The 16347-nt window shown below is 39.9% G+C and overlaps 1 protein-coding gene across 1 annotated transcript; it reads right to left on the bottom strand.

Moving 5' to 3' along the window:
- Window positions 1–8810: 8810 nt before the first annotated feature.
- PRSS35 (serine protease 35) lies at window positions 8811–15679 on the bottom strand. Its single transcript, XM_063916904.1, has 2 exons — window positions 15319–15679; window positions 8811–11282 (listed from the first exon to the last, which is right to left on the bottom strand). The coding sequence occupies exon 2, from the start codon at window positions 11261–11263 to the stop codon at window positions 9980–9982; it is 1284 nt and encodes a 427-aa protein (XP_063772974.1). The 5' UTR covers window positions 11264–11282; window positions 15319–15679; the 3' UTR covers window positions 8811–9979.
- Between the last annotated feature and the right edge of the window lie 668 nt (window positions 15680–16347).

The raw sequence follows: 16347 nt of genomic DNA, 5'->3' as shown, positions 1-16347 counted from the left end.
CATAGTTCTGTCATATTTTTCTATAAATATATATATATATATATATAATCACACAACTGGCAACAAGGTAAGCATAGGTTTCACATCTTTCCATGAATTCCATTCACTTTTATATCTTGAATGTCCTGTATGTGAAAAGCAGGGATTAAATATGGGAGCAAATTTTATCATTAGCCATTAAAGATATAACTAGCTTACCAATATTGTTTTCTGGGGTGTGTATCAGGATGCCGGCGGTCAACATCCCGAAGCTGGGATCCCGGTCACCTTAAGGACCACGTTTTGTAGAGTTCATTGGAAAGAAAAATGCATCAGTCTTGTCAAATACATTTAATTTGATAAAGATACATTGCTCCACATAGATATTCATTGTAATGAGCACATGCTAATAAATACCTCAAAATACTGAGGCAGCCATGTAATGGGCTACACCAATGTTAACAAGAATGCAACCAATAGAGTCTAGAACTATTTGTAATACTGAGGGAAAAAATCAAGGTCACAAAGTTCCTCAGTGATTTCAGTAATAGTGAATTCATAGACTGCATTCTCATAATATAATTTAGCCCAAAAAATAGATGTTCCACTCTGTGCAAGCGATGGGTGCACTTTAGGTAAACCTGGGGCAGATGTATTAAGCCTGGAGGAGGGATAAAGAAGTGATAAAGCAGTATTAAGTGCAAGGTGATAACGCACCAGCCAATCAGCTCCAATATGTAAATTGACAGGAGCTGACTGGCTGGTGTGTTATCGCCTTCCTCTTATCACTGCTTTATCACTTATCCATGTGCCCCCCTGTACTGGGATGGTATCCGTTTGGATGGTCGACATGAAAATGGTCGACACATGAAAAGGTCAACGTGAGTTTTTCACATTTTTTTTTTCTTTTGGGGAACTTTTCCATACTTTACCGTTCCCAATCGTAGTCCACGTGGATCGTAATCTGCCCGAAGCATGGCGAGTGAAGCGGTGCACTAATTGGGGTTCTCTGTCACTTTACGCAGAAAACAACACCAAAAAAAGTAATAAAAAAAAAACCCACGTCGACCTTTCACGTGTCGACCATTTTCATGTGTTGACCATTGTCCATGTCGACCATGCCAATGTCGAGCAATAGGGTCGACCTAATGACTGTCGACCATTCATACAGGAACCTACTGGGATATGTATGTATAATGAATGAAAAAAATAAATATATATATATATATATATATATATATATATATATATATATATATATATATATATATATATATATATACACAGTTGTGCTCATAAGTTTACATACCCTAGCAGAATTTGTGATTTTCTGGCCATTTGTCAGAGAATATGAATGATAACTCACAAACTTTTCTTTCACTCATGGTTAGTGGTTGGGTGAAGCCATTTATTGTCAAACAACTGTGTTTACTCTCTTTAAATCATAATGACAACAGAAACTACCCAAATTACCCTGATCAATAGTTTACATACCTTGGAGATTTTGGCCTGATAACATTGCACACAAGTTGACACAAACTGGTTTGAATGGCTACTAAAGGTAACCATCCTCACCTGTGATCTGTTTGCTTGTAATCAGTGTGTGTGTATAAAAGGTCAGTGAGTTTCTGGACTCCTGAAAGACCCTTGCATCTTTCATCCAGTGCTGCACTGACGTGTCTGGATTCTGAGTCATGGGGAAAGCAAAAGAATTGTCAAAGGATCTGCGGGAAAAGGTAATTGAACTGTATAAAACAGGAAAGGGATATAAAAAGATATCCAAGCAATTGAGAATGCCAATCATCAGTGTTCAAACTCTAATGGAAAATTAGGGATTCTGTGGAAACGAAATCACGGTCAGGTAGACCAACAAAAATTTCAGCCACAACTGCCAGGAAAATTGTTTGGGATGCAAAGAAAAATCCACAAATAACTTCAGCTGAAATACTGGACTCTCTGAAAAAAAGTGGTGTGGTTGTTTCAAGATGCACAATAAGGAGGCATTTGAAGAAAAATGGGCTGCATGGTCGAGTCGCAAGAAGAAAGCCATTACTACGCAAATGCCACAAAGCATCCCGCTTACAATACTCCAAACAGCACAGAGACCAGCCTCAAAACTTCTGGAACAAAGTCACTTGGAGTGATGAGACCAAATTGAACTTTTTGGCCACAACCATAAACGTTACATTTGGAGAGGAGTCAACAAGGCCTATGATGAAAGGTACACCATTCCTACTGTGAAACACGGAGGTGGATCGCTGATGTTTTGGGGATGTGTGAGCTACAAAGGCACTGGAAACTTGGTCAAAATTGATGGCAAGATGAATGCAGCATGTTATCAGAAAATACTGGAGGAAAATTTGCACTCATCAGCCCGGAAGCTGCGCATGGGACGTATTTGGACGTTCCAACATGACAATGATCCAAAACACAAGGCCAAGTCAACCTGTCTTTGGCTACAGCAGAATAAAGTGAAGGTTCTGGAGTGGCCATCACAGTCGCCTGACCTCAATATCATTGAGCCACTCTGAGGAGATCTCAAACGTGCAGTTCATGCAAGACAGCCCAAGAATTTACAGGAACTGGAGGCTTTTTGCCAAGAAGAATGGGCAGCTTTACCATCTGAGAAAATAAAGAGCCTCATCCACAACTACCACAAAAGACTTCAAGCTGTCATTGATGTTAAAGGGGACAATACACGGTATTAAGAACTGGGGTATGTAAACTTTTGATCAGGGTCATTTGGGTAGTTTCTGTTGTCATTATGATTTAAAAAGAGTAAACACAGTTGTTTAACAATAAATGGCTTCACCCAACTACTAACCATGAGTGAAAGAAAAGTTTGTGAGTTATCACTCATATTCTCTGACAAATGGCCAGAAAATCACAAATTCTGCTAGGGTATGTAAACTTATGAGCACAACTGTGTATGTGTGTATATATATATATATATATATATATATATATATATATATGTATGTAATCTGAAGCTCATCAGAGCTTCATTGTAGCATTTTGGAGATTTTTACTTTTTTGTTCTTTTTCCCTGAAATAACTTATAAATGTATATTACAAAAATTCTCTGAAATCCCTGACCATACGTACGGATGGAAAATATAGGTAGAGAATGTAAATGTAAACTAGTTCCTTACAAAATATGACCTTTCATGTAGAACTACAGTTTGCATAAGGATCCTGAGATGTAAGAGGGATTCCATACAGTTAGTAATACTAAAATCCCATAATACTACATATAAGGGTTTCCAGTAAAACATTAAAGTTAGAAATCATGGTGGTAGGCCTATGCTTTAAACATTTCTAACCATAAAGGAATTACTTTAAAGCATGTTTAAACATTCAGTCCTCTTCCAAAATCCCATGTCTCCTGCAGATATTGGGAGGAATGAGGGGATAGTGCCTAGCATTCTGCCAGTCTCTGCTTACATGCAGCTTTTTAGAAGACCTCATCTAAAATCAGAATTGCAAAGCTATTTTCTGCACAAAGACTGCGGTACGTTATCAGAATGTGCCCATTGTGACATTATTGCTGTGACTTGTAATCTGACATTTTATTAAGGTGCCTTTACCAGAGGTCTGATTTATTTACAATTTATCATCTGCTGATCTAGAGGTCTCCATTTTTGGAGTGAGCAGAGAAAGATCAATCTGTTGCCAATCCGATCATCAGAATGTTCTCTACAGCAAACAAGCAAAGACTGTGCGGTTTTGTGGGATTGGGGGGTCTATTCATGAAGCAGTGAAAAGAGTGGAGAAGTGAGCCTGTGAAGAAGTTGCTCATGGCAACCAATCAGCTGCTCCGTACAATTGTATAGTATGCAAATTATAAATGTTACTTCAGTGCTGTTTGGTTGCCATGGGCAACTGCTCCACTGGCTCACTTCTCCACCCTTTTCACTGCTTCATGAATAGACCCCTGCGTGACTTGTCCACTTGTAGCTGGCCACACACTAGCTGAGCCTGGCAGGAGAAGTGTAAAATTGGCCCCACGCATGTAGTTGACGAAATGGTTTGTGCTTTGTGACTGATTCATTTCCGGCATGACTTGGAGCTTATGGGCTATTACACATGCTCCGGGCAGCGCCGGCCGGCAAAATACCGGACGGCATTTTGCCGCGGCCGTGCTGCTGAGACACATGCAGAGTAATGTGTCAATTCACACGGTGCGGCCCCAGCAAAGCTGCCGGCTCCTAGCCGAAAATATCCACTGAAAGGTCCGGCTGCCGGGGTCGCGCTGTCCTTACAGGCAGTGAGTTACGTGTGTGAATGGGCGCTTTCAGACACAATGGGTTTTTTGTGCTGTGGCGCACGCGCACAGCCTTAAACATGGCACAAAACCGTTGTGTGTGAAAGACCCTCCCGGATGGCAAAAAGCCGGACCAAGTTTGACCGGCTTTTTGCCATCCGGGGAAAACCGGAGTGTGTGAAAGAGCCCTCTTAGTGAAGTCAGAAGACATCACACTTATCCCAGGATCAGTCCCATGCTCTAATCTGAAAGCAAATACAGTGATGCCCAATAAAAGTAATCACTGGCCACACAGGTTGATATTAGGCCAGTTGCACAATATCTGCTGCAGGGGTTCACTACGGCTGGCCGGCGGTCGGGCTCCCGGCGACCAGCATCCCGGCGCCGGGAGCCCGACCGCCGGCTTACCGACAGCTTGGCGAGCGCAAATGAGCCCCTTGCGGGCTCGCTGCGCTCGCCACGCTACGGGCACGGTGGCGCGCTACGCGCGCCACACTATTTTATTCTCCCTCTATGGGGGTCGTGGACCCCCACGAGGGAAAATAAGTGTCGGTATGCCGGCTGTCGGGCTCCCGGCACCGGTATACTGAGCGCCGGGAGCCCGACCGCCGGCAAACAGAAGACCACCCCTGCTGCAGTGATGCAGTGTGGGGATAGCATGTCAGGATAATATGATATGCAGTGTCGTGTGTGTGGTAGGGAATGGAGGAAAGTGGGAATCTGCAGAATGTGTTAGGAGGAAGGATCAGAAGAGCAGTGTTGTGAGTCCAATGGAAGATTATACTGCTAATCACACCTCCTGTTTCAAATGGTTCCATTGCCAAACAATTATCATTGAGGTCTCCTTGTGTATTGCAAATAGAAATAAATGTTTCTATAATAAAAGAAAAATGTAGCAAGCACAGGAATTGGACAGTGGTGAGAACATTTGATTTCACCAAAATGTTTGTATTATGAGCCCTGCTCTGGAAAAGCCTACACGTCACACTGCTATACAAGAAGGAAAGCATAAGAACTGCTGTGTGATAAATATGACCGCACAAAGTATTTCTCTTCATATGAAAAAACTGCAAATCCGATGTATTTGGAAGATACTGGGCATCTGTAATTCGGGATCCGGTCTGAAGATCGACAGTATCTAGGTCGACAGTCACTAGGTCGACAGGGTTTCTAGGTCGACAGGTCTAAAGGTCGACATAAGTTTCACATTTTTTTTTCTTTTTTTGAATTTTTTCATACTTAACGATCCACGTGGACTACGATTGGAACGGTGATCTGTGCCGAGCGAAGCGAAGGCACCATGCCCGAAGCATGGCGAGCGAAGCGGTGCACTAATTTGGGATCCCGGTCACTCTACGAAGAAAACGACACCCCAAAAAAAAAAAAACTCATGTCGACCTTTAGACCTGTCGACCTAGCACATGTCGACCTAGAAACCCTGTCGACATTCCATCCATGTCGACCTAGTGACTGTCGACCTATAGTGGTCGACCTAAACATTGTCGACCTAGATACTGTCGATTTGATGAACCACACCCCTGTAATTCATCCCTGTGTTTGCCGAAGTATACAAAGCATACTGCAGAGTAAAATGTCTACTATAGCCATATTTGTTTTACTTGCATTACAAGTGCACCTAAAGGTTACTTTTCTCAAAGGCATTCATTTGGATCAGACCATTGCAATATTACATTTTCAGTCATTGCTCTCCAGAAAAATGAAAGTCTATTTTTGTTATGTTTTCCTATTTTCTCCATGTAGAGGAGAATGAACACTTGAAACATAAACATATAATTGATTGTGTCAATGAACAATGCATTTCAAATTTCTCCAGTCCTCAGTGCATGTTTTCTAGATCTCCTAGTTGATGCACAGGTGCATTCGTTACTGGCTGGCACATTTTAAAAGGTCATCAGCAGTATTTCACTTGTCATACTGAGGAGATCTGGAAAACGTGCACTGTTAGATGTCCCTGGGAACTAATGGTGGAAACACTGCTCTAGTCTACTTTTATTTGTCAGCGTCGCACATCTTTAGTTTACAGTCTATATGTAAAAAAACAAAATAATCATTGTTTGTTAGGGGCAATTCAGTTCCAGTCAATATCCCGCTGAGGATCACAGCAATGCTCTGCTGCATGCGTCTTCCATATTCAGTGACTGCGACATCGCAAGTTTTACTGTGCACCTTGATTGATGTGAGAGGAAGAACTGTGCTGCTCCAAAACGACACCTCACATGTAACTGAATTGCTCCCTTGGAATTTTTTGAATGGCTTGATTGACATAACCAAGAATTATACTACAGGTTGAGTCTCCCTTATCCAAAATGCTTGGGACCAGAGGTATTTTGGATATGGGATTTTTCCGTATTTTGGAATAATTGCATACCATAATGAGATATCATGGTGATGGGACCTACATCTAAGCACAGAATGCATTTATGTTTCATATATACCTTATACACACAGCCTGAAGGTCATTTTAGCCAATATTTTTTATAACTTTGTGCATTAAACAAAGTGTGTGTACATTCACACAATTAATTTATGTTTCATATACACCTTATACACACAGCCTGAAGGTCATTTAATACAATATTTTTAATAACTTTGTGTATTAAACAAAGTTTGTGTACATTGAGCCATCAGAAAACAAAGGTTTCACTATCTCGCTCTCAAAAAAGTCCGTATTTCGGAATATTCCGTATTTCGGAATATTTGGATATGGGATACTCAACCTGTATTCATATTAAAGATCCCTAAAATGTTACACTGATGTTGCATATTTGATGTCGGCTGTGTTTCCTGGCAGATATCTGCCATTGTATTAATAGAGTTCCAATATTAAGGTAGTTGGTGCAGAAGAGTGAATAAACCACACCTATAATAAAAATATCTTTAATGAATGGCTATATATTGATAGCACCATAACCATTCCTTCCAATATGTAAAATAATTGTACAGATATGTTCCCTGTTTAGCACTATTTATTTAAAAGTGTCAAATTTTAAATAACATGAGTGAAATCATTCTGGCGATTCTAGGCAGAAGCCTGTTTCCTTGCAGGAACACATTCGGCATCTGTCCTTATAGATCTGTGAAATATATACACTGGAAACAAAACCATTCTTCTACTTCCTTTAATTAAACTATATTTATAGGTTAAATTCCAGAGAAAAACGGACTACTATAGTTTCTGAACTTTTTAACAAAGTTAACTAATGACAGTGTACTGGATGTATCATCCTATATTAACAGTAATGCTACAGAAGTGAGAATACTGGGTCGGTGTGCGTCTCAAAATAAGCTATTATCCACTTAATATTGGAAGTATTGTACTTTTATCCAAAACTATATAGCTGACGCCTCTGTCATACTTTTTCCCGAGAATCGTACAAAACCCTACTTTAGTTTGGAAACCACCATTTTGAATTATCCAATTCCATTAAAAAAAAAAGACAAAATTGAAGGTTCTGCTGTTCGACTAATTGTGGATTCTTCACTGTTTAGTTATTTTTCTTTCAGAGTTTTCACTATTTGAAAGAAAGTAGAGTTGATTCTGCACAATATCAGTCAAAATGTAAATTCATGGGCAAATATAAGTAACATGATTGGGACCAACATATGTATAATGCGTCCTTTTTCAAGGCAATAACTGTGGTTGGTGGTGCACCCTAGAGTCACAGAAATTATGTATATGTACAGAGAGAAAAGAAGACTCTTGTTTTGGGGCACTCTTGAATAAATTGTGTGAATATAAAATATTTAAACTTTATTGATATGCATTAAAAACCTTTCCTAGTAACGACTGTCCCATTTATCCAGTTTATAAACTATGGGATATGTCACAGCTGGTCATTGAGTGATTGCAATGTCCTGCAAATCACTGTAGTAGTCAGCTGTAGTTTGTTAGTTCACAAAGTGAAGAAGAAAAATTAATAATAATAAAAATACATCAACTATATTATAGTTAATATATAAAGTAATCACAATCTGGCAAAATATGTATGCAGTTCAAGGGGAGCCTGTATATATAATTGATAAGGTACAAATGACCATCAAAGGCTTATACTAATCTGCATTGATCAAATAATAAATTTCTCACACTCAACATCTACCTGGTAAAGGAAAATGCGTATTGTGTCCAAACCCGGGGAATTCATCACCTCTCCTTTCTTTCATTTTTTCCCTACCTAATACTTTGTAAAGGGAGGAAGGCACAACAGTGTATTTACGGTTATCATCACCACAATACACAATGCAGATCAGTATAAGCCTTTGATGATCATTTGTACCTTATCGATTATATATACTGGCTCCCCTTGAACTGCATACATATTTTGCCAGATTGTGATTACTTTATATATTAACTATAATCTAGTTGATGTATTTTTATTATTATTTTTAATTTTTCTTCACTTTGTGAACTAACAAACTACAGCTGACTACTACAGTGATTTGCAGGACATTGCAATCACTCAATGACCAGCTGTGACATATCCCATAGTTTATAAACTGGATAAATGGGACGCCATCACTAGGAAAGGTTTTTAATGCATATCAATAAAGTTTCAATATTTTATATTCACACAATTTATTCAAGAGTGCCCCAACACAAGAGTCTTCTTTTCTCTCTGTACATATACAGAGTTTTCACTATTGTAAAGAATATTTAAGTGATTCATTTCTACTACAAGCACAAGGTTTTAGGTTATCAAAGTAGAGTGAAGACGCCCTTTACATTTAGACTTATTACTTGTGTATTATAATATGGTTCATTTATGAAACCTTATCTGCTTTGCCAACACCACCATGTTTTCACCACTGTGTGCCCTACTGCCAGTACAGAATATAGCTGCCAGCTGCTGTGCATATGCCTAGCAACTCTCCAGATTAATTGGTGTTTCCTACATATAATTAATTAAAATTGGGTGTTTGCTATGACTTGACTAAGCTCTGGTAGCCAGGAGCACAGTGGGTTAAGCCATAACATGTCTCTGGGACGGTAAGGAAATGTCACGGTAAGGAAATGGCACTTCCAGACTATCCAGAGCTTCTAACACAGTAGGATAGCAAACATTATTTTAGTTGGAAATATCCCATGCAGTATGACAGGGTGTTTAGCTCTATGCACACACAAATGCAACCATTGTATATTTTTATCATTTAACATTATGCCCAATGGTACAGTATAGAAATTTGTAATTTGCTGTAAATGCAGAACATGTAGGCAAACCATATTGTATGAGGTCTCTTCATTACCTTCACTGACTGTTATGTATCCCATGATGCCACACGCAGAGTGAGCCTTGTGCTGTCAGTGAGCAGGGCTATATTACACTATAAATATATCTAAGGAACAATTATGAACAGTCTGAATGTATATGTGATAAATGGGTACTGTAGCATACTGATAGGCAGTCCTGAGAGCTCTCTATGCCTAAAGCAGCACCGTTAATGGTCCTCCAAGGAATGTTTTGTAGAAGAACATCCTACGGTGTAGGCATTATATAAACGCATAACTTTTCACAAAATAATAAAAATCCAAATACATGTAGGTAGTAGAGTATTTAGTCTCTTGTCCAATTTATCGTGTAGAGCACCTTTTTTATTAGGTTTTGTTTTCTTTTTTCAATTCTGCTGTATCATGTATGAGCAGTAGATGACCTTCTAGAGAATCTTGTTTGAGCTGATCCATCAACTTGAGATATGAGCTATTGATGGTTTCACCCAAGTTCAACCTTGAGAACAATCAGCATTGTTCCCATGTATCCAGAGACAGATCTGGGCATATTTGAGTGGAGTAATTCTTACAGCTACATTGTAATCCTGTTGTTCCTGACCAACATCCACCCACTGGTGCCCTGAATAGACAGCAATAAGTTTTCGCTTCCATTGTTTTTTATTTGGCTCTTTGAGACGGATGTAAATACCAGAACCACTAGAGCCAGGTTCTGCATCACAATACTGATAAAACAATTCATTAGACTCCACTGAAACACTGCAGAAGCGATATACCAGCTGTCCTGCTCTGTCATCATCAAATCCTGAGAAATGTACTCTATTTCCTGGCATCTTATCAATTTCAGGGCTAATTCCTATTTCCATGTACTTCTTCTTTTTCTGTGGACGTTTTAGTTCCAGAACAGCATAATCATAGTCCAGGGTCATGTTTTCTGATACCTCCTTGAACCATCCTTTGGAGATCTGTATAGCTTTCACTCTTGTCCACTGGAAGGAAGGTTTTCCAGCCATGGAGCCCTTTCCTATTCCAGCAACTCCTGTGCTTTCACGCTCGGTGTCTTCTGCTGCTGATCTCTTCTGTACTGATTTTCTCCTTTGTTTTTTGCCATCCTTTCTTAGAGTATCTTCATCACTAGGGGTAGGTTCTTTGTTTTTCTTTGAGCCTTTACGTCTCTTGCCTCCCCTCTTTGTTCTGAGTTTTAGGATTCCAACCCGTAACTTTTTGGCACTTTTAATATAATCTTTGCCATCATGTACACAATGGGCAGCTGTTAGAACGTGTTTGGGTGAAATAAGAATGCCACTGCATCCAGAAGACAGCTTAACTGCAGTACTAAAAGGATAATTGGTCATGAAATGCCTGTCTGATATACTGAACCTACTGTCAGTGCCATACACCTGCCTTTTCCTGCGCAGACTGGGTTTTTCTGATGTACTTGTCTGATTTAACTTCCCGGGCAGCCATGTTTCAACCTTTACTTTGGTCATTGTGCGTGTGCCATTTTCAAACATTGTCTCATAGGAAAGATAATTTTCAAGATCACTTAGAGTAGGTGGTGGCAAATTCTTCTGACACTCAATTCCACAGGCTCCATGGAGCTCCAACTTTGATTCTGCTGTGAATAGCGGACTGTTAAGATGGACAACATCTGAACTGACAATGTGTGGTATTTCCTTGATGTTTGAGTTGTAGCCCCACTGACTTGCATCATCTCCCCTGCAAGTGTTTGCTGTTACAATAGAGAATAAGAGGAGTACTAGATGTAAATGATCCATTCTGCCCAAATGTGTACACCTAGAAGAGAATGAAACATTATTAAGACCCTTGCATAGTGAACATAATATTTTAATATCTGTATTGTTTGCTATGTGTATTCAGATTATTCAGAGTAGATATTTTATTATATTGGCTAATTTACTATGGTGTTCTTTAATTTAATTCAATAAAGATGCAATTATTAGCACATATTAAGCATTATTTTTACATAAAACATTTTATTCCCATTTCTCATCTACCTCTTGCTCAAGAAACTTTAAACCATGGGTTTTCAACCTTTGGCCCTCCATCTGCTGTGGAACTACACATCCCAGCAGGCCCTGCCTCAGTTTTAGTATACCTCAATAGCAAAACTGTGGCAGGGCATGCTGGGATGTGTAGTTTCACAGCAGCTGGAGGATCGCAGGTTGAAGACCTATGCTAAAATCGAATTATGTTGACTACTGCCAGACCACATTAAAGCACTTTCTTCTTCTCTTCTTATTTTGTACATAATAGCTTCCATTATTAATTTGACTTATTTTCTATACATGTATCCTCTTCAGGGTATTAGACATACTGTATACATTTCTTCGCCCTTACCTGACCTAGGCAGATGACTTAATAGCTGCTGCCGCTGGACTTAATAGCTGCTAACTACAGAGGACTGTATATTCCCAACCTAGTGAAGACTTGACCCCTGCTTACCAGTTACCTGTTAGCTAGGCCAGCTCCAGTGCTAGAGGTGCTCAAATCCAGTCCTCACAACAGAATCAGAAGTGTAATAATTAGAACCACCTGTGGCTCACTCAAATGATGTGTCAGTTAGTGGTGAATACTCCTGTGCTCCAGCGAGGAGGTATGGAAAACATAGCTGTTAGTGTATTCTGAGAGCTGGATTTGAGAAGCACTGCTGTAGGTGGTGCACTGCCCTTCACCTGCAGCAGCACCCACCCCCAAGGATATTACGATCCCATCCCACTGCTTCCTACATTTAGCAGGTGGGAGTTTGGTGTGCTATCTCTCATCTTCACATTGTGAGTGTAGCACTTAGCGGAGATATCATAGCACCACACTTTAGAGCAGTGCTAGCCAACGCTGGTCCTTGAGAGCTACCAACAGTTCACGTTTTCTAGCTCACCTGGCAGGTGCACATGTGCAGTTATTACTAACTGTCACATTTTAAAAGAGGAGACCTGAAAAGTGTGCACTGTTGCTAGCTCTCGAGGACCAGGTTTGGCTACCCCTGCTTTAGAGCCATCACACCTAGAGAAGCAGCAGCTGGGAGAATCTGTCAGATGCTACTTCATGTTAGGGGCTGAAGCTCCATGGAGGCATTCAAAAAATGGACAAGTCATTCAGTGTTTTCAGCACCCCGCAACCATTGGTGCCCTAGACACCTGCCTAGGCTTGCCTAATGTTGGCACCAGTCCTGTCTGTTATATTCTCTCCGCCATGTAGTGTATCTGATAAATTGTGTTTACAATACAGACACATACAGCTTTGATTAGTATTTACAGAAGGAAGAGTTTAGTAATTTCTGTTGTTACTGTTTAACGCAACAAACAAGCTGATGACATAACATCTCGCCGAATTACATAAAGCAGCTTAAAAAATACTGATGTGAGGAACATTGGCCACACAAGGGCGTAGCTACCATAGGTGCAGGCAGAGCAGCTGCTATGGGGCCCAGATCTGAGAGGGGCTCACCTTCCCTGTCAAAGTTTACATACATTTTTCACCATTAGTATATACATAAGGGCCCTTACAACTTGGGGCCTACAATATAGTTAAGCCCCCGGTCCTAATCATTGTGATGTTGTATAAAATGAACTGGAAGGTATTATAATGTGGCATACTATGAACTGTGGACACTGTATGCCATAATATGAATTGGGGGTACTGTGTAATGGCATAATGTGTACTGGCAGCCCTACAATGTGACATAATGTGAACTAGGGTACTACTATGGTTCATAAAATATACTAGGACACTACTATGTGGCATAACATTAACTAAGGCACTACTATGTCTCAGAAAATCAACTAGGGCACTATTATGTGGCATACAATTGACAACTGCTGCAGAGAGGTATCTCTAGAAGCATTGGGAACTCCACTGATTTCATCCCACAGACGTTTGTCTGCATCAAACATCGAAGCTTACTTTGATTGATCTAACGTTTCAACTAATTGATCTAAAATAAGCCAATGAAAAATCTGATAGAGAAACAGCCAGGTCATGTATGAAATGGGTCAGTACATCTTCGAACCCCTATGTAGTGTACTCTACTCAAGGGCATGTTTTCTGTAGTAACGCAAAGACAGTACGGTGAATGGCGCTAATGTGGTTATAAATAGTTATATGAAATAGTAACTTCCCTATAGGATTCAAAACTTCACAGATGTATCCTCATGAGATGTTCCATCTGGCTGCATATAGATGTGACTTGTTTTTTTAAAGCACATGAGAGCACATAAGCTGTTACTTGCATGTGGGCTAAGCCACCTAAAACATAGCAGCACCTGAGGGGGAGACTTTCCCTGCCTGTCTCACTTCCTTGTAAATCCCAAATCTTAATGCTCAAGTCATTTTTTTTCTTTTAACTTCTCAGGCTGGCTAGTTATTTTAAACAATTCATTTTACAAAAATGAAAGACGAATGTAGCCAACAATATAGAGCCAGTTAATGTGACTTAAGGTAAAGTACAGCACGTCTTTATACAATAATGCACTTAAAAGCATTAATGCAAAGTGATGATATATTGCTGGCTACAGCTGCACTACATTAATTAGAAACAACTGATATGAGATTACGCTAATGTAAATTGTATTTTGTTTCTTGCAGCCGTGTTCTCTATGCCAATTTTCTTTTTCACATTGTATACACATTAGTATATCCTGCAGTTGGGCTCCTGCACAACACGTGATGTACAGTATAAACAAATTTCAATGCTTGATTTGTACCTTTGTAATACTCACCAGGTCCACTAGGTGGCAGGCGAGAATTACGAATTAATAATATAACTAGAGTTACAGTCCCTTCTATCCGATTCTTGTCTAGATTGCTTGAATTATTTGATGGATACAATAAAAGGAGTGTTGAAAATATGCATGCTTTTTCCATGTCTATGTAACAGTAAATATAAATGTCTAAAAATGATGTATATACACTATAGCCGGGTCCCCTAACATTAAGCCAGTGTAAGGTTGATGATGCACCCTAATACATACATTTGTATATCATGCACTGTATGTACTAAAACTTTAAGAATATATAGTACGTGTCTATAAATAAGTCACATTTTTCTTAATTTTCCTCATACTGTATTAATCAGTAGTAATACATTATTTACTAGCCCTTGTGTACAATATTTATTTCATGTGTTTGCATCCTGTTTTCTGAGATTTACTATTTATTTCCAGCAATTAGCAGACAACGGATAAGGGAGAATGTAATATGAGAACCATATTTTCGGGTCCCATCCTAAAAATACAATATTGTTTTGTTTTCTAGTTCATTGATTACAGAAATAAGAAGAATAATCCCAGTACTGAGATAAGTATAACTAGAAAGTTTATGCTGACTTTATTTCAGCGCTCTAGGCATTGACACCAGAGGCTTAGCTGTCTTGTACATGGCACTACTGTACTTTGTTACTTGCAGCCAGGACTTTCAATGAAAATAGTCTGCAAACTTCAGTCCTCATTAAATTGCACTGCACCTCCTGTAATGCTAATACCTGTACATAGCAGACTGGTACCTATACACATTGTAACTGTGACAGTATGCTGCACTTTTCTCTGTTATTTCTTCATTCTGCTGTAAAGAGTTTGCAGTTGTGATGAGAATGTGTATATATCTATAGCTGCAGGGTATCTGCCTCCAGAATTACACATACATATTTCTCAGTTGTGCAGCTAGTAAAGTGCACTGTTCAGGGAGGGCTGCAGGCTGGATGGCATCTGACACATTATACATTACTATTCTCATCTTTACTGGTGACTGTTGCATAACACAACGATGCCAGGTGACTGAAGCACTATATAAATGGAGGCACTGTGCATGGTCTTACCTACTGATGTCTGAGCTAACAAGCAGGCGCCCAGCTCCTCATTGCCTCTCTGTGCTGCAAGCTGATGGAAGCCTCCTCTGGAAGAGGGATGAGGGAGCTGACATCCAATCCTGGAGGTAGCAGCAGAACTCAGTGCACCTCTAACTCCTGCAGAAGAGGGGAGGAACAGCACAGGAGGAGTGGTGGGGAGGGCAAGCAGAAAAGTGAGGGTTTGGGGTGGAACAGGATAATGCTGAGTGCTGACCCTTTTTAATCGGCATATGAGAAGACATCTGAGGATAAAGCAAGAGGGAGGGGAAATCAGGGTACCAGAACAGGATCCTGAGAGCACAGCCCTGCTGTACCGTATGTAGCACTTGTACTGGGAACCTTCTAGTGCTGGAGCACTAACTCTTACCACAGACAGGGGGCGTACGCGAGCCCACACTAAGCTACAGTGTACGAGACCACACTGTACAGGCAGCACAGTAACTGGAAACGGAGAAGCTCCTCAGTTGTGTTACTTGGGGTGTGATACAGGCTGGGATACAGTTCTAGCTGCATCCCGTAACTTGGCTGTACCTATAATGTGCTGCTATCACTGGACGTTTTCTTCCCCTTACCTCAGTTATTGTGCAGTGTGGATACATTTTAATAGTTTTGTCCCTGTTATTCAATACTGACCAAATGTTATGTAAGATTTCTCTTATTCCATATACTATAATTATCACCACCAATCCTTAGTCTGTACTTTACGCACAATGTTTACAATGCAAAAACATACTGTATTATTATATAGCTTTGTTCAGGAAACCTGATGGGGATGTATCTGCCCTGACAGCAGTAGGTTGTCTGGAATTGTTTGAAATGTTGGCAAGTGTGGAATAAATGGAAATTATATAGCTGAAAACGTATCCTTGGAAACTTTCATATCTTGTCATTTTTTTTTCTTATTTTTTTTTTTTAACTATGTGCATGATTCTGCTATAGAGGGGCACCCTCACGTGGGATTGGGTAAAAACTGGAATGGCCCAGACCCCGAAACTGTGG

Source organism: Pseudophryne corroboree, chromosome 4, assembly GCF_028390025.1.
Source record: "Pseudophryne corroboree isolate aPseCor3 chromosome 4, aPseCor3.hap2, whole genome shotgun sequence".
NCBI lineage: Eukaryota > Metazoa > Chordata > Amphibia > Anura > Myobatrachidae > Pseudophryne > Pseudophryne corroboree.
The sequence above is the reverse complement of the archived record's forward strand: the minus strand, read 5'-3'. Positions and strand labels throughout refer to the sequence as shown.

Coding starts and splice junctions, on each gene's coding strand:
- PRSS35 (XM_063916904.1), bottom strand. CDS start 11,263: ATGGATCATTTACATCTAGTACTCCTCTTATTCTCTATTGTAACAGCA.